This window comes from Ostrea edulis, chromosome 2 (assembly GCF_947568905.1).
Source record: "Ostrea edulis chromosome 2, xbOstEdul1.1, whole genome shotgun sequence".
Classification (NCBI taxonomy): Eukaryota; Metazoa; Mollusca; class Bivalvia; order Ostreida; family Ostreidae; genus Ostrea; species Ostrea edulis.
This window is the reverse complement of record NC_079165.1, coordinates 68,548,480-68,568,980: the sequence shown is the minus strand read 5'-3', so window position 1 is coordinate 68,568,980 and position 20,501 is coordinate 68,548,480. Positions and strand designations below refer to the sequence as shown.

Below are 20,501 nucleotides of genomic sequence, written 5' to 3'. Positions count from 1 at the left end.
ATGCAACGCAAACGGAAAATACATAATATAAATGTCAAATGTTGCAACGTTTGACATGCCATAAAATACATGCGTTATCCAATGATTTTGAAATGAAATATATTTTTATATATTTACATTTCCATTACTTTTTCTTTTGATATCTTTACAAATTTTCGTCATGAATGCGATGCAGTTGTGAACAATGCGCGTATGAATCTTCATATATATATAGTACGCCAATTTCAACAGTTGGGAAGTCCAACAGAAATGAAAGTAGAATGTAAATATAAGAAACAAAATTACTTTTTGAAAAATACATGTACATGATGGTATCAATCTAATTAGATTGATGATGGTATGAACTATAGCGCGTCATTCTGGCATAGTTTACGTCATGTGAAGCATCACACTAAGTTTATAACGCGCTTCCTCAGAAGAATGCTAGCGTGAAATGTTGCAGTTCATACCCTCATGTATTTTCAAAAATGAAATTGATTTCTTAATCGATTGCCTACACCAAAGGAGGCCATGGCGGATACAGTCAGAGCAGTTGCATTTATAGCCTTAATCACGCAACTGCTGAGTGTAGAGTTCACAATGAAGAAAAGCAAAATAAAGATGTATTAATTCTGATCATTTATTAATATTACCAAGTTAAAAACAATCAACAAATGTAAAATTTACAACTGTTCTCTAACATACATAATGTCATGATGTTCATACACATGTCATTTCCTTCCATTGCTGTTATAGCACTATAATTTCCCTCAGTATGTCATACGAGTTGTTAAAATTCATCAACCTGAAAATGAAAAATACATCAGATAATAGCTTATTTATGCGAGTTTGAATTATCTGTAAATCATAAAGAATTCTTTGCCATCAATTCACTTCAGGAAATGCATATTCTTTGTACTGTTATGAAAATAGGTTTTTAAACTAAATTTAAACTTAATATACTCTCATAACTATTTGTGTTTAATCAGCTGGGTAGTATTGAGGTCTTTAAAACCATTAAATTGAATGCCATGTTGTTTATTAACATATAAATTTATAGCATTTGGAGAACTGCATGGTTTGCTTATGAATTTGAATTGATTTAGAATTTTAAATCAAATACGAGAACACTGAGGGCATATTACAATTTTATGAGTGAATAAGTTGAAAATGTATTCAAACAGCTCGTCAAAAAGACAAGAATTTGGCCTTTCTTTAAAATATGTGTCCAATGGAATTTTGTTTTCCTTTGTCACATAAATGTAAATTAGAAAAAAAGGTTTGTCCCTGTTAGACCACAAGCATCAAAATTGAAGGGACAGCTTGTGTTTAATTAACATAGATGTGTTAGAATCTGCTTCCAACATAACGTTTTGTTGATATTTTTGAACAAATAATATGTTTCAACTAACTGGTGCAATTCACTTGGAATTAATTAATGAATGATCTACCACAGTCCACCAGTTTGAAAATTGCAGTTAACCCATTTACCGTACCCCCCCCCCCCCCAAAAAAAACCCCACCCCACACCATTCTTGCGTTTTGGTATTTTAGTGGAGATTTTATACTTGACATCATATGCAATGAATGTATGTCTCCAAAAGAACTTTACTTTGTATTATATGTTACAAAACATCATCACAGTAGAATAGAAATAATTTGTTGTCAGAGTTGTTGAAGAAATACCCCTCCCCCCCTCATCTCTCAAGATATTGTTTGAAAATCTCTTGCCCTTGAGGGCTATTCTTCATTAATTGATGTAATTACAAAATGTGTATATACATGTATACTTACTGTTGAGTTGATATGGCTGGAGACATAACTTTGGCACTGCACTCCTCTTAGATGAAAGCTCCATCTTTTTTTCTTTTTTTTTTTTATAACATTTGTGCAAATGGTTCCTTACTAGGTCAGCTAAGCACGGATACCTCCACACAGTATATGAACAGTTTCATGAAATAAGCACCAATAAAAATGAGATCAGCGTGAAACATGCATCTTTGCTACATACAAATGGTGTCGTAGTTTTCAAATAATGATTTCTCTCAATGTGTACAGGAGATTTAGAAATGTAATGGTGGCTGGGTATCTAGAACTACGTCACACATACGAAGGCTTCCACTCCCCTGTAGGACTACTAGAGTTTGTTTTACACATAGCACTATAGGGTTGGGATTTTAAGTGTCCATGTGTGTGTTGTATGAAATTGTCAAAATGTGGAAGATGCACTTTGTTCAGTGATCCTGGGGGCTGCAGTTTGGCATACTCTGATCCAGTATCATCTAAAATAATCAAAACATAATTAATTTTCATTTACATTATAACTGGGAATTGAAATATCAAATTCATGAATGGAAAATACTTCTAAAAGTTGGTAAAGTACTAGGATTTGAGGTGATTTTTTTCCCTTACCTTGTCGATGTGCTTGACTTAGGTCAAGATCACTGCCCCCTCTCCCACTGTCTGCAGTGGTGGTGTCCCCTGATGAATCGCTGAAATTGTCTGTAGATGGCAGCTGATGTCTCTATATTGAGTAAATTTTACTTTAAAAAATTCTCAAATGCATTTACAATAGAATACAAATCAACCAAGAATGATCCCCTTTCACATTCTTAAATTAAAAAAAAAATATCTTAACCTATTGCCAGCATTCTAAATCAGAATATGAATAAAACAAAAGTTATTTCCCATTTAGATTTCTGAAATTTGAAGAGTTCAAAATTGAAAATGAAGCATATGACAAATGAATTTTTATTTCATTTTATAGACCAATACCTGCTTGTGATTGGGTGGTCTGTTGTGTAATAAGTACTGAGATTTGGGCGGAAAATTTTGGAAATCTGCAGGTGCTCCATCATAGTCTGGTTGGATAATTGGGGGACTCTGGAAACAACAAAAAACACAATTTTGGTCAATACATGTATGTATGTCACAAATATATACATGTCATGAGTCACATTCTAATTGAATTGATGGCTAAACAATTAACTGAACATTGCCCGGAGGTTGTTGTTAACATATGTCCAACTATCATATTTACATAAGAGTTATAGCATTGTTTGCTCCCCAAATTTTAATCCCTTTTTAAAACACCCCCAGGATATTATACCCCGAGCCCTGTATTCACTACCCTGTCAGATATCTGAACAGTAAAGCTTGGCAAAATAAAATGTAACTACTAGCGTACATCTGTTGTGCAAGACCAGATTTCTGGTATTGACATTTCAATTACTACACAAAAAGACAGGAATTCTACCCCAAACAGAAGGACTTGTGAAGTGTTTGACTTGTAAATTTACCTTTTTTAAATGAAGTACTCTCAGATAAAGTAACAGGGTGCTTTAGAAAGTTAAAGCTAACATTGACACCAGTGAGCTGAGTGAGATCTGGGCTGTTACCAGTTTTGTGTATCTTTATATTAGCATTATGAATGCTCAAAAGGTTTCAATGATCAACTTTAAAGGTTTCCGAAATAGTTGAAATTTTTACTATAAAAATCAAACACATTTTCCCCCTTCTTTTGATACAATATGATGTGGATATATTGCAAATGTTTGATTAAGAATTAAGTTTAATCTTTTTAAAATACATTTTATCCCACTAGAAATGTATGTACATACTTAATATATCTGATATATTTTGACTTCAACAATAATTTTAAATTACACAACACTCTTTGAAAAAATGTAATGTTGCTCTAGCTATACAGTACTGTTAGGTTAAGAATCTCAGATACATGTATAATTCAAACCACTAAATGTAATGTTGTTTACATAAAATGAATTTTAAATATCAACTGATTATCAAATAAATTATTTACCAAAAGGGTTTTGTTTAAAAATTTAACAATAATAAATGATTTTGAATATCTCAAATTAATAATACGAATGTCATTTTTTAACCTTATTTTCAAAGTAAGCCCTGACATTTCATACAGCATTTGTACTGTATATATTTTCTGAAAATGAATTTCAAATGATTCATTTTAATTTTTGTGTGATTACCTGAGAGTGTGATCCGATGAAGCCTGGGTTGTTGAAGGCAGGGAACATATTGGGGTTCTCATCATCTAAGGTAAAACTGACCTCCTTTTTCTTTTTCTTGGAGGGAGTGTCACCGGGGTTACAGAGAACCCCATTGATATCTGGGGTCACTGCCATTATAACCTCTGGTACCTTCTCATCATAAAGGGCCTTCCCTGCATTTTGCTGACGGGATTTTTTCAGCTTCTTATCCTGACGACACAAAATGCAGATGACAGTGAAGATGACTGCTGAGATTAAGATGGTGAAACAAACGATGATGACGGAGATTACAATATTTTTATTTCCGTTGTCTTCAAGGGCTTTCACGGTTGTCCCATTAGAAAACTTCAACACGATGTAAAAGTTTGTTACATTATGTCTTGGAGTATCTCCTTTGTCTTTGACCAGGACCGACACAGCAAAAGTCACATCCATATCAACATGGTAAGTCTTTCTGAGGGAGATTTTCCCTGTGTTCTTTCCAATGTAGAAAATATCCAGCTCATTACCATTATTAAAGGCATATTCCAGTTGGCTGTTTGGACCTTCTTCATCTATATCATAAGCCTTGATGCTAGATATCAGGGACCCAACTGGAGCCATGTAGGGAATCAACATGGTATTGTTTTCTTTAGAGGGATACGCAATAATTGGAGCATTGTCATTTTGGTCACCAACAATAACATTGACTGTAATTTCACTGCTTAAAGATGGTGAACCGAGGTCACGAGCCCAGACCTGGAAACTGTATTCATCCCTGACTTCTCTATCCAGGGTCATGTTAGTTAGTATACTACCATCAGTCTGGACTGTGAAAGGAACATGAGAGTTGGGAGACATTGCAAATATCACATTACCATTTTTTCCTTCATCAATGTCTCTGGCACTTACATAACCAATGTTAGTATCAGAGTCAGAGTTCTCCAACACAAAAAACCGAAAGTCTGGCACATCAAAGATTGGGGGATTATCATTAATGTCACTGATGTTGAGTACAACTGAGGCTGTGCTGGATCTAGGAGGGTTTCCCCTATCAACTGCAATCACAGTAAACTTGTAAAATAAATCTGTTTCTCTGTCAAATCTCTGGTTGGCAGTGATCACTCCCGTTTCAGAGTTAATGGCGAATTTGTTTTGTGAGTCAGGGTGGAGTTGGTATCTAACCACTGCATTCAAGCCAATGTCATCATCTAAAGCCAGAACCTGAGTGATGAAATCTCCAACAGCATTGTTCTCATTGATGGCTGAAAAGTAAATGGCCTGTTTGAATTTTGGACTGTGGTCATTTTCATCCTGAACATGTACAAGAAAATGTGAGGAAGTCATTAACATTGGAGTTCCATGATCTCTACATGTAACAGTCACATTATGGATAGCTTTTCTTTCCCTATCTAAAAGTGACTTAATGAGGACCACATATCCCTTTCCCTGCACAGCCTCCAAGGCAAAATAATTGTCAGAGATATTACACGACACTACTCCATTCGAACCAGAATCTGTATCCTCCACATTTACATGAGCTATCACTAACCCCGGCTTGGAAGATTCAGAAACATTTACCACACCTATGCTGCTTGAAGACAGGAAATTCACACGGACAGAGGGGGGATTATTTCCAAAATCCTCCACGGTTATCCTGACAGTGCACTGGGAGTCTGTTGGCTGCTGACCCAAATCTGAGGCCTCAACGCTGATCTCATAAACTTTACCTGCCTCGTACACTAAATCTCCAATCACTGATATATCTCCAGTGGTATCATTGATTGCAAAAATCCTCTTTATTTCACCAAGATCAGACTGGGTAGAGCTAAAACGGTACCGGATTTCTGCATTCTGTCCTTCGTCTGAATCACTTGCCGATACTTTCAGGACAGAGGTACCAATTTTCACTCCCTCCTTGACATTTGCCTCATAAACACTTTGAGTGAAGACTGGGGAATTATCATTGTCATCTGTCACCTCTACTGTTACTGACAGGGTTCCAGAGTTAGGGTGGAGTCCCCCATCATAGGCAATTATACTAACTTGATAGGAATTTATTTTTTCTCTATCCAGAATTTTTCTTAGGACCAGTTTCAAGATATACCCACCATCTTTCTTTGTCACATTTAATCCGAAAGGTCCTTCATCAGGAGAAATTCTATAATTCTGAATTCTATTTTTTGCACTAGAGTCTGAATCTGCGGCACCCTCAATGCCAATGGTTGTTCCAATTGCTTCTGATTCAGAAATCTGCACAGTGATAACATTAGGTTGGAATGTTGGACTTTTGTCGTTTATATCCAGAATGATGATATTCACAGAGATGATCTCGTACTTTGTGCTAATAGTTGATCTCACCATAACATCAAAATCCAGAGAACACACCTCTTTAAAGCTACACTCTGTCTCTCTGTCAATCACCACTGCAGTGTAAATGTTCCCATTGTCATTATTGATAGTGAACAATGATGTCATTTTGGTCTGGTCCAAGAAATCGTACTTGAGGCTTTGGAACTCATCATCTGTCATGTTGCTGGCTAGTCCACTCTCTGTTGCAATGTTTCCTATCAGTGTTCCTGTTGCTTCCTCCTCCTGAAGAGTGAAGAGGATTGATCCATAGCAACATGGCAAGAAAAGAAGAACAGCAGCCAAAATCAAAGCCATGATCTTCCTGGTCAAAGTCTCACATAACAGGGTTTACTATTAAAAAAAGCAAAGGAAATATTTGAAAACATTTTCTCATAGAAAGATTTTTGTACAGTTGTTGGTATTAGTAGATGAGAGTAGAAACTAAGCTCTCTGGTCCAAAGAGTACTATAAAATAAACCCCTTTCATCAAAATTTTACCTCTCTCAATCTGTTTATCTCTAACTTTTTCACATTTTTAAACAGCGCAAGGCTATACAACAGTTTACTTAAGGAACTGTGACTAACCTTGTCAACTATAACTCTGACATTAATAATCTGATGTTCAGTCAGAAGCATCATTACCGTCACTACTGGCCTTACAACTGAGACATGCTTCCCCCGACATTGCGGTTAGCCCTCTCGTGGCTCAGGAGATGGGGACTTTCTATTAATATTGGGGATTTAGACGGAATGATATTCAATAATGCCACCTCTTTTGCTGGGATTACTAGAGCAATATGAATTATAATTGTTTATCTGAGAGCCTTGTTGATAAGTCTTGTTGGATTTATCAGCCTGGTAAAGATGACAGATAAGAAAACAATAAAAGTTATTAAAAACATTCCTTTCCAACCTACAAAAACAATCACAGCTACCAGCGGACATGACTTTTTTCATTGAAGGCAGGAAAATAAATGATGGTATTGATTTTCAGCTCCCTAGTCATTTGAAATATTTATCTGACTGTCAAAATACAGTTTGTTTCAACAAACACTGTATATAGGACAATCCTATATTTTGCTATTTCATTTTGTTGAACTATCATTTAAATGAATGTACCGTTTATTTATTCAGATACTACAGATTTGGAGATGAAACAATAGTTTATCCTGCAACGATAGCTCTGATCAGTTATCTATGTAAAGTTTGCTTTGGTGATTTACAGAAGCTTGTGGACGAGAAACAATTGTCAACTTTCCTTGACCACTGTTAACAAATTACAAGATAATTCAAGAGTCTTGGTCATTCACCACACAAACATGGTATGCAATTTAATACCCATCAATCCAAAATGTCTTTGTGTAATCTTTAATATTGCATAATTCAATTGATATTGTAAATATATCAAGGATCTGACAGTTTCTAGGGAAAGACACGATTTATTTACAAAATTTGAACAAGGAATCATATACAAGTATCTTTGCTTTGAAGTTTAGCTGTCTTTGAAAATTCAGATTAAACTATTGCAATCTCAATGCATTTTTTTTTTTTTACATTAATGACACTCCCCCAAAATATTTTTTTAAAAAGATAAAAACTTCAAACGGTATATACAATCTAATTAATTTCAACAATAATGCTACAGTAACAAAGAATATTTTAAAGTCTTTACACAATTATTTTTTCCAAATAATAGTTGATTCGATATATCAAATTTTCATACAGAATTGTGCATGTTTCTCCATAGAGTTACATGTACAAAGTACCAGTGCCTTTCTTATTATTATGTGCATACTAATTCAATATGTTTACCTGAATAAAAAAGAAATTGCTATATTGATTGATAATCAGGATAAGTAATGTGATGACTTACCTCAATCTATAATTGATGGAAACAGTCTGACCAGCTCTGGTCAAATGATCAGGAATGGACCCTGTAAAAAATACCCAAGATGTTAGACCAACACTCCAGAGGTGTTTGACATGTAAAAGGCTCAGTAGGTATACTGTTGTGTGACTCTCACTCAAACAGTGTCAATATTGTCCCAAAGTGCTACAATGACCATTTAAATCCTCCTTACCAAACAGGAAGCATGGCAAATATTGACTGCTTGGCTTGTTGACTCTATTTGTTTGTTTGTTTGTTAATTAGAGACCTTGGTCAGAAGCCGTGGGGCCTCTCTATACCCAGGATGCAAGAAAGTGTCAGAGGAGAAAGGTTGGTGGGGGGCTAGCAGGACTCCACGGTAGAAATTTCGAGTTTTCAGTAGGATTAATCAAACATGCAAAATGGTTCTATTGACCGACTGATTGCATTGTCCCAAAAAGACAGCATGGGTCAGATTGAATTTATTGACATACAAGTATATCTTCTTTGCTAAAACAACCTCTGTTTACGTGTGAACACTAAGTATTAATTCAATTTTGATAAGAATTTCTGCAAATGGTTTTTTTTTTTTTTAAGAAGAGTTATTTATATGATGTAAACCATGTTTCATCTGTTAAGTCTGAAGGGCTGTCAACATTATTACTTTAATTACTACTAAAAAGACCATTAGGGCAATGAATATCTTCTTTTAAAATTCTGATGGACATACAGCAATTAGCCAACAATTGTGTTAATTAATGTAAATATACTAAGCAATGTGATACATGTAATTAACGCAGATACTAGTATATATCCCGTATTATTTTGCTGTAGACTAGGTCAAGAATTTTTCAAAAGTGGATTTTCATTTAAATTATTATGGCGCTACAAAGAACTTCACGCCCCATTAGTATTTCAGGGACATAATTGTAATCAAAGGAAATGAAAATAGATTTTCAAATTTCAAACAATGTTTTATGTACATTGCACATTCCACACTTTGGTGTTTTGTAATCTTTCACACATACAGAATAATCACATACTTGAAGAAAGTGTTGATAATCCCTAAACAACTTAATGAGAATTAAAAGTGTCCATGTCAACTAATATCTTCTTACACAAACAGGCATTAAACATTTCAAGAGTTATCTCCCCCTTCTTCGTAATTATTGCTGTCGGCAAAATGCCTCTTAGACAACAAACAAACACACTCACCTTCTTCCACTAAAATTTCAATGATTTTTCATTAGACCTATTGCATGTCTGAATTTCCCTTTCCTCCAACCTACCAACTGTATATGATAAATTATAAAATTTTCCATTGAAATAACGATCTCAAAAAACTTTTAACAAAATGTAATTTTTTTTCTTCTATAATCAGTACAACTGATACCGATACAGCAGAGACAAAGAAAGGAATGGTAAATTATCGCTTATCATGTTTTAATGGTAAATTATCGCTTATCATGTCTTTCAAAATGGACAAATTAAACTCTATATACTTCTATATATAGTCCCCTCCCCGTGAATACTCGTACTTGTGTAGTACACGTAATGAAAGAAAATGTTATTGTACATGAACGTTTCATCATAGATAATACCACACAAGAACCACATTGTGTCAATAACATCTACTCTTACGATAAAATATTTTGAAGTTCCAACAACTTTCTGAGAAGAATATCAATATGTCCACTTAAATTGATGAACACAACCAACATTTACTCAATTAAAATAAAGTTTTTTGAACTAAATCCATTTGACATTGAAAAAAAGCCCACATCTTATATAATTCCAATTAATTATCATTTCACGGTTTATTTTAATTTTACTGCTCAGAATATTTGGATTGGAAACTTTGAAATTTCTCACCTGTACCTCCATTAAGAATAAGACAGGTGCTCTATAAGTTGTCTGCACCCTAAGTTCCCATTAATACATGAATTTCAAATTGACAGAGTTTAAAGGTAAACCAACAGAAACACCTTTCTTCTCTTTGTGTTTAACGAAATGATCTAATTAAATATAAAAAATATATAATGCACTTCAACCTGTGAAGTGTCTCAACACTGAAAAAATAAAACTCTCTAGGGAAGAATCGTTCTGCCAGCGGAAAATCCGCCAATCTGTCGACAAAAACAGGAATAAGACCCTACTATTGAAATCAACACCGTCCCTCTTCATTATTATTTTTTATGATGATACAACAGCGGTATTGTTTAGTCTTTACAATCAATTTATTTAAAACCTCTTCCTCAATAGTCTTAAAGTTTAATATGAATATTAGACAATATCTAAAACAACATTGTTAATAAGGAAATTTTATATATGGGAAAATAAGTCAAGATTACATGCCGTGATAAAGCACGTATTCAGACCTCAAATAGATAATTCAAATGAGATGGTAAAAACTCACCCAAAGTTTTACACCGTAGAACACGAATTTTGGTTCATCTCTACATATATTGATTCTGGGCAAAGGGAATTTTCAGACAGAATCAAAAGACAAGGGTATTATTAATTCCAGGCGATTTGTACCTGATCAAATGTCATATTGAGTGATCAAACGGACCCAGTGTCCTGTCAGTTTGAATTTAGTGCGATGGATAGGGATAAACACCAATAACAATCAAGACCCCATGTCCACACCCTAGGGGTAACATTAATTGTATAACATATGATGGCCCCACTGACTGTAATTCATTCTTTGGGATCAATTTAGAGGGCATGATTATAGTCAGGGATTAAGGTAAGACAGGACACAGAATAAAAAAAAAATTACAGAGATGAAAAGAAATAAAGATGTTCTTTATCTATTATGTGTTTAGAAACATGTTGCTGAATTACATAGGCAACAATGGGATTGATTTAAATGTTGAAGCATCTTGGGGTCATAAAATTCTATTGTTGCAAGTAATGCGAACTTCCGAACCAATTCAAAATCATTCACTCTGTCTTCTAACATGTGTGGTTAAAATTTCTTAAAATTCATTTGAATCAATCAAATGTAAATTTATGCAATGGATATTAAAACATATTGCTAGAACACATCTGTGGCAATATTTTACGTCAAAGTAAGCGTACAGTTTTACTGCAGCATATTAGGTTTATCTGTTGGGGCATGTACATGTGGTATGTCCAACTGTCTTTAAAAATCATCTGTCATAATACATAGGGGGAAATCAAAATTAAAATGTTATACGTATACATGTTAAATGAAATTCTAGAATCATAATTGTCGATTAAAGACTGTGTACAATATGTACATCAGTATTTAATCATGATTATTTATCAAATGATTACCATATCCTTGTATGCACAATATTCAAAATGCATTTACTATATAAAGGACATACTTATCCAGTCATATAAAAATGATTTGTTAAAACTTATTCCGTATTTTTGGAAGACCCGTCACCACATTTTAATGACACGCGATCTTAAAAAACCCGATAATTAATAGTTCATATTCTATTTATCACAGCAAAGCCCTTCTTATATAATATCTAGATCTGCCATTATGCTTTGTCAACCAGCTTAGCCGGGTTTACAACTGGAAATGTGATAAATGTCGACATTTTAATACAGGAGGCACACACAAAAAGAACTTTTCGGTGAAAGAAAAACCTCATTGAAATCAAGTTGACTCCATCTTAAAGAAGAAAAAGAGGAAAATGTGAAGTAGAGAAAACAACCAACATAATACACGTAAATAAACCACTTAAAATATAAGAAAGAATTTAAAATAACCTTTCCGCAGCGTTCAGCAGCCTTTTGCTATCTCGGTCATATCTGTTCACTTAACACATTCGCCATATTAACTACTATATACGTGCAAATGTATATGGCCAACTAGGCTCATTCCGCTTTTATCACCTGATAAAAAGATCTCCATATTTGTATTTACCTTATTAGCGATAGATCTTCTCTATCCCAATGCCCCCCATTTCCCACGACCGTCTGTCCAATATACGGCGTGATTTCTCAAGAGAACAGTATTACTAGTTCTTGACTACTTACACATACTAAATATGTGTTCAGCGCAAATGAAAATGAATGCAAGTCAATAGCATATTAATTAATGAAACTGTATCCCCAAGCAAGCAAACATTTACGGTTTTACTTTTAATTTCCATACGTTTAAATTTATTAACCAAATCAATTTTCCTTTTCATAGTTGTCGAGGTATGTCTCAGTGCATTCACTTGCATAGTATTAGTACATGTATTTAATTTAGATTGGAAAATGGCATTGTCTTACCTTCTTTAGGTGTACGTTGTAACGAAGTAGGGGTGTTAAACGAAACACGACTATTTCCTTCTCTAACAAGTTATTTTTTAAAATAAACTTTAACAATTAGAAAATAAACTGACTCTTTAATACGGGATAAGAAAGTCCCTGATTACTACGGATTCAAAGCCGGTCATTATACAAAAGTGAAATAAGATTTAGCTTAAAGCACTTAGAGAACTGGGTTTTTAAAAACAAAATCATGAGTCAGGGGCCGCGATAATCCAGTACTAATGCTCTTTTTAAAAAGTGTATGTTCGTTCAGTTTCAATGTCCATCCACTGAAATCAAATCCTTTATAAGGCTAACCAGGTACACTTCTCAAACTTCCACAGATCCGACATAATCTGGAAACAAAGGGACTTAACTCCCATCGGCCTCAGGGTCCCACATCTCCCAATGATGTGTTCCGACATCGCTGAATTATACGTGTACACTTTTTTTATCGTTTCAAAATGAAGTTTCAAGAAAAAGCTTTGTCCTACTTTTACGGCAATGAAAATATTTCTAAAGTTCCGTGTACAATTGAAGGTTTTGATAGGATTTTGTTTCATTACGACAACACACTACAATATATATTAATAATCCATTATTCAATAACGAAATCAATTAGCAATAACAATATTTCTCACAAAACCCAACTCTCCCAAAAATATATACCTTTTTTTCTTGAATCTCTCAAATCAATATAACGTCCACAGATGTCCAATAGTTTTCAATGATAAAAAAAAAAGTATTAAAATTATTAAAGTGACGCATCACACCATCAATATTCAAGCCCCGAGAGGCGAGGCGTAAAGACGAGCTCAATACCGTCACTTCATTTGATGGCTATTTATAAAACTCCACAGAGAATACCGTTAAACTTTTATAAAATAAATCATTTGAATAAAGATATTATACACACTGGCATAAGACCTGTCATATTGAGGATATTTTATGAGTTTTATTCAAAGGCAGAGATGAAAGAACATCCACCTAAAACCACAGGCGTAGAGGCACACAGAGAGAGTTTAAACGTTACAGACACAGAGACGTGATTTACATAAAGTCGTGAATTATCTGTTAAATATTATTGATGACTCTCAATCAGATTGATAAAGCACATAACTTAAAAATTTGCAGATCAGAATAGGATATGATTAAAGTTCTTTTTCGTATGTTATGCTTGAAAATCGACTATACAAATAATTTAACTATGTTAGAAGTTTCTTTAAAAAAAAATTTTTATAGTCTCTATATCCAAAGTAAATACATTTTTAAGTTTCGGATTGTAATTTTACATACTTTTTGGAATAAGATATCTTACCGTTGTGGCGTTGTGTGAATTCACCTGTAGTGTAGCGATCCTGCACTGAGTGTATTTGTGTGAGATAAATACAGTGACTCAATGTATATTTGATCTCTTTATCCTCTCTTGGTCCATTGACTTACAAGAGTTGTTTCTACAAACATTAGCGGAGAACCCACCCTGGGGAGATTGCTATTTTCTTCACAATTACGGTTACACAAAGAGAGGTCAGATAATAGGTATGAAATTTATTGGCCTTCGACGAGACTTCAATAGAGACCTGCAGAGACGGACATAAAGTCAAACTAGACTACGAATTTTATCATCAGGGAAAAAAGAAAAATAAAATACCGGAATCCAATAAACTCCGGATGGTCTAAATAGGGACACCAGGGGGAATGTGAAGTAGATTTAGTCTGACATCTTCATATCCAAATAATGGTGATACTAAAAGTTCCGGGTGTTATAATGAGAGGCAAAATCGGGTCCAGGGCGATATAATGACAGAGCGACTATACACTCCAAACTGTGGAGCCACCGCTTGTGCAATCGGAACAATCTTGTACCAGACAATAAAGTGCTGCTACTGCATCGCCATACATTGTTAATGTAGGGAATTTAGCCTAAGCCTTCTAATTAAGTCGTGTTAGGGACGGTACTAGTACCAAGCTACATGTAATTCTTAACTAAATATTTTAAGAGATTTCTTCAATTTTCACCCTTCTATACGTATATGGATACAATTAACATTTTTGAAATTCAATATTTCTTTTAACAAATATTAGATCCCATTTGCTACATCTGATAATCAATGTGCATTTAGTCAAAATATACATTAGACTTATTTCACTTAAGAAAAAACTGTTTCACTTGAAAAAAAAAAAAAACAAAAAAAAAAACAACAAAAAAACTACACACACAAAAGAACAAAAAACTGATTTTTTTTTTGTAGGTATAGAAACACAACGAGAAAAACAATTATAAACTGTATATGGTAAACAATGAAGAACACCAGAGATTTGTAAAAACATGGAGATTATAACTACCTTCATCCCTAGAATTAAATAATAAGCAAACAAATTTGAAATTTGACAACATGGGCTAGTTCTGCCGTCTAATATCCATTAGTGCGTGGCCCGAGTGTAATTCACAGTGCATGAATGACTAACTTTTTGTGATGGTTATAATGGAATATAAAAACGCATATTTTCGTGCTTATACATCGACACACGACTACTTATTAAAAATCAATTTGACTCACATAAAAGCTGTGGTATTTAATTGAATGAAATATGATAACTTTCTAAAACTTTCTGTGGCGGCGTGATGGATGGCCAATACAGAGAGCCCCAATCCAAGGGGAACAATAGTACTTGCTCTTATCTGACCTTCCCGAAAGATATAATCAGGCATTTTATGGCCATCTTTGAATAAATAGCTCGCAAATTTTCCGCAAAGTTTTCTTAAGATGTCATCACTACATAATTATTAACAATTATGCCCTCTATATGGTCTCAAAGTATTCTTTAAACAAGCCTTAATTTCTTCATCGGATTTAATAAATTTGACACACGAGCTTGTAATTTTAATGCCTTGGAGTAAAATTAGGGGTTATAACCTTCTAAAATAAACTGTCAATAAAAGCAAACTAAAGCTTTCTCGGATTTCATCGTTGAACTGTTTAAAAACTGTATCCAAAGAAAGCGATTGACAAAAGTTTCTTTCAGTACCATTTTGAGGCTTAGCCCTCGAGGCGAATAATATTTAATTGGCAAGAAGACAGTGGTGGTTGTAACTTATCCTGACACTCCCAGAGCAAAAAGACCCTCTTTTTCTCACCTGCCCCGTAAAGTATCCCCCTAGCCCTGGGGTACTCTGTTTATGAGATTGTAAATTTCCTAGCTGAACGAACGGGGTATTTTCATTCAGGGAACCTTTGTTGACTGTGAGGTGTAAATCTGTCCTGTGGTAATTGAAATCAGTATAAATGATTCTTTGTTTGATCAGGGAAGAAGGTTGTCACCGGACAGGTGCTCTTATACATGCAGATAACAGTACAACTTCCCCGTGCACAATGTTGGACAAGTTATACAGCGTCAAAAGCGTTTGGACAGGAAGTATATGTGAATCAGAGACACTATAGTGTAAAAGAATCAAAGTGACCAGAGACTTTTACCACGTAACAGAATAAAAATCCTTCAGCAAATACCCCCCCCCCCCCTAAAAAAAACTTAGTTTAATATTATATGTCAAATGTTGCGATATTCGATTTTTCCCTATTTGTATTCTTTAATTGTCCACCTATAATGTATTTTGCAAATTTTCAATAAGCAATTCATAATTTTCCATTTGTATTCTATATATAATTGTCCATTTTAATTTCGTATTTTGTTATTTACATTGTATTATTTTCATTTGTATCATATAACACACTATTTGTATTTATTTACTTTTTCAATTTGTATTGTATGTAGATTCCATTTATGTTTGATAACAAAAATTTATCGAATACAAACCACATTTACTGAATTCACATGCAATAGAAATTGAAACACTACAGATTATACGTGATAGAAATGAAAATTATACAACATTAATAGCGAAATGTAGAATACAAATAAAAATTATATAATATACATAGCGAAATATAGACTATAAATGAAAATTATACAATATAGATAGCGAAATGTAGAATACAAATGGAAAAGTATTGAATACAAATAAAACTTATACAAATGGACATTTATAAAGAACAAATTTTAAAAATACATTACATATTGTGAAATATACAATACAATTGGAAAAGATCGAATATATGGCAACGTTTTAGATGGCATATTATTTATGCCCAGGTCTGCGATATAAGGTAACAATGACTGATGCATATATGTATGTGCACGCATTCAATTTTTATTTTAACAAATACTTCCATTTTAAAATAAAAATTCAAAAAGTTTTCCATAAACAATATTTCATAACACATACCCGTTCGTGTTATAATACTTACATAAATATTTTAAGTAATGCGCACGGTACGTATTGTTTACAAGTATTTACAATGTAGTAAATAATTCATGTTTTCAATTTTATTTAGAGAAGTCGGAGCCAAATTGTATGAGTATATATATTTTTTTTAAAAAATTAGGCCATCATCTCACAATTTGGCCGTCGAGAGAGGTAGACATAAAAACATACCTCGATGTCAAACGGTATGATAAAAAAAAGTTAGATACCGAAGAATGAATTCCATTTTATTTCAGTGTGTCCAGTCTATAAAGAACTACATTTTGTACGTACTAAACTGATGAAGAAATAGCATTGATACAAACCCCCAGTGTTTAAATTTATACAATTGTTAAGTGTCAACAATGTCAAAGAAATTTATAATCTTGGTAAATACATTTCTGAGGCTATTGAATTCAGGAAAATGCACGGCATATGATAATAATTGTCATTCTCCGGTTTAAGTAATTTATTGGTTTATTTGGTGTACATTCTACTGTTATTTCTCATATTTGTCCAGAATCAGACCACCTGTCTTTTCTTTTCTTTTCCATGACAATATATTGTCCATATGTTAAATTCTGCTGTAAGACGAAGTCTTGAGCAATACAGAAATTGAAACGTACAGCTGATCCCATAAAGAAAAAGGCCAGTGCCAGAGTCCTTTATTCTGTATTCAATAGCATTTCGTATACCGAGTGCCATACATTTTCAATATCAAGAGAAAACTCTTATTTTGAATACATATTGTATATGACGTCATGACAATCAAGGGGAAGTGAAGCTCGCCTGATTATATAGCAGAATCCTACTGTCATATCCAGTGTTGAGCAATTTGATTTGTTTTGCTAAAGTATTAACATTCTGTCAACCTCACCCATACACACACACACACACACACATGTACACACACACGTCTAGTTTACGGGTTGTGTATGGAGATATATAAAAACGATGGAAGCATATTTGCATAATCAATAATTGGCAAAATCGACCATGATTCCGTTGTTTTTAATATCCATAAATACAAACTATCTGTACCTAAACAGTTATTTCTTTAAGAGTATCAAAAATTCGGATATCAACCTCCAGTTAATTCAAAAGATAAATATAAGCATTGCTAACACCGAATTATGCAATCACTTCACACAGCCATGAATTAATTGAAAAACCCTCATTTAAATTTGCATGCCGTCTGCAGAGTTCGATTGTATTCACTTCGTTTTGCAGAGATCGTGCAGTCTAGTTGCTAACAATGTCAATAGCCACTTCACAACGTTTCAATATATGACAATCAAAATGATTTTATTTCAGTTAATGAATTGTGTTCTTTATTTTACGAAATCGATTTTGTGCCTTTACGTATAAAACGTCTTTTCACTCCTATTTCCTGTCGGATGAAATGATAAGTTTGAATATGGCCAACACATCGTTCGTTAACTTGATCAACGTATTATTTACAAGATGGCGAAAAATCGTATGATGGCGGATAGAATTTGAAAATGTTCAGCTATACAGAAAAAAAGAAAGAATTCATTCAAACAAATATTAAAAACAGGACAGACCTTGTGAAATGTCAGAATGGTGAAATCATCATCTATGTCTAGTAATACATGTAGCTCAACATCTGCTCCACATAAAGAACCTACAGGGGCATGTCATATATATCAATAAAACACAGAGACTGTCAGCCTAACGGCCACAGCAAGTCTATTTAACAGTTCCTCATCATTACACCCTTACAAAGACACCCACTCTGTACAAACACAACCTCATAATATTTCTGATAATTTCTTAAAGTTGAGCTCAACACTCAATAATCACTGTCACTTAATTTCAATGAGACTCCATTAGATTTATATTCTCTGATAGTCTCGCAGGATAAAAGTTCTTTTATGCTTCATCTACCAAAAGATCGAACGACAGATCAAAATATATAGAAAATGATAATTTATGCCTTATCTCCGATCACTTTCACGTTAGTACATGAATGGGGTTTAAATAATTGACTGAAATAAATCTTTCATACATAAAAGATTGCAATCGGTCAAAGCAATACACGTGGAACATTTAAACATAAAACGGCCGAATATTAAAAACTTTAAAAAAAGAAGATATGATTTATTTCATGATATGTATCTAACCTTGCGAGGTTTCAATTCTAAGAATAGAATTTAATCCATTTTCATATTGTGTCTACAAAATGTTTTAGTTTTTCCCCTGATTCAACACTAAGTCTTACCTGAAGCCTCACGCAGTCTAGTTTTAGGTGGTGTAGGGAAATTTTCGTCAAGAGAGTTGTCTGTGTTGCGATTGGAGAATGAGCAACTGTCTCCTCCGCAGTTGGACTTCTGGCGCACCTGGATCTGCGTTCACTGGGAGGTACTATTTCCTGTGGCGGACGATTTCAGTCCAATCATCTACTCAGTAGACAGCCTTTTCTTCTCCTTACTTTGCATGCAAAAGATATATCATTTGAAAACAACTTATGCACATGTATATTTCAAACTATTGGTATTTATTACATGTAAAGTAAGGTGGTGGACAGATGTCTGTCACAGACCCAGAAAAGACTTCCAACTGTTTTATGAACAGTTCAGATGGGTCATGCAGAGATTTAAATGAAAATTTCGAGGAATTCTATTTAGAACCAATCATGTATTTGTTACGATCTTCTGTAAATATCAGTAGAAAGTGACTAAATCTTTTTTCCCCTGCAAAATATGACCCAACCTTCTGCGGGACAGCAAGTTTATGGCTTCTGTGACAGTTCAGCTCGTTAATTATCACACCTAACGAGTCACAATAATTAATTAGCCTCTATGCAGGGCGAATGGTGCAAGTAGGCAAAGGTTACAATGTCAACCATCCTTGTTGAATGTTGTCACCTGAATACACATGTAGATCATAACAATTAGAAAAGATATGGAATACATCAATAAAAAAAGGAAGACAGTCTGCATAGAAGAAATGATACTGACCAATTGTACTTCCTTCATGATACGTACTATATTTGTTATACATACTTAGTAAGAAGTGCACACGTGTTGTTTGACGAGGTCTGTTTGACACGGCATCGTGTGACTTCTCTTAATGAGACCTCCCGTTTAGGAATTTCTCAACTCTTGTGTTGACACGAACTATGTGTATAAGTTTTGTATCACTGCGATGTACATAAAAAAAATAATAGATTTGAAACCCCACAATTTTTTCAGCGTTAAACAAATCAGAAACAATTTCGGGATATATTGTAAATGTAGCAATGAATATTTTTATTGCAAATGGCGTTCCAACAAAATGTTTGGATTGAGATTAATTGCTTCCCCCTCCCCCCTCCCCCTCCCGGAAATCACCGAGTTAAGTATTTTGACTTGTATAAAAAAAATTAATGTGTAGTTTGTACACTCGTGACAATACAATTGGGATCGTGATATCCACAACAATATGCTACATTTGGTAGAGTTTACATAGACTGACAATTTTAGCTTTACGTATACACAATGTAAGTTGTTGTTTGATCTGCCCATACATACAATAAAGTATCCATGAAAAACGCTCGCAAGGCACATGGTCTTCAAATCATGTTTTGAATTTTTTTTTTAAAAACTACCCTGAATAAGTTTTCAATGTAATCTATTCTGTATTTGTCCTGTTTTGCCAACTGCACAATTCTATGATCACGTGTCGTTACTTCATCTTTATGCTACATCTTCCA

At 33.9% G+C, this 20,501-nt stretch overlaps 1 protein-coding gene across 5 annotated transcripts; it reads right to left on the bottom strand.

The window, feature by feature from the left end:
* Positions 1–605: 605 nt before the first annotated feature.
* LOC125681047 (protocadherin-9-like) lies at positions 606–19,160 on the bottom strand. Of its 5 annotated transcripts, none has more exons than XM_048920945.2 (7): positions 19,029–19,160; positions 8,209–8,269; positions 3,984–6,686; positions 2,755–2,862; positions 2,392–2,503; positions 1,774–2,261; positions 606–784 (listed from the first exon to the last, which is right to left on the bottom strand). In XM_048920945.2, the coding sequence occupies exons 3-6, from the start codon at positions 6,648–6,650 to the stop codon at positions 2,080–2,082; spliced, it is 3,069 nt and encodes a 1,022-aa protein (XP_048776902.2). In that variant the 5' UTR covers positions 6,651–6,686; positions 8,209–8,269; positions 19,029–19,160; the 3' UTR covers positions 606–784; positions 1,774–2,079. The 5 variants fall into 5 exon arrangements, with proteins under 5 accessions (XP_048776902.2, XP_048776900.2, XP_048776899.2 ...); XM_048920943.2 differs by lacking the exon at positions 19,029–19,160 and adding an exon at positions 18,352–18,594; XM_048920942.2 differs by lacking the exon at positions 19,029–19,160 and adding an exon at positions 13,153–14,658.
* Between the last annotated feature and the right edge of the window lie 1,341 nt (positions 19,161–20,501).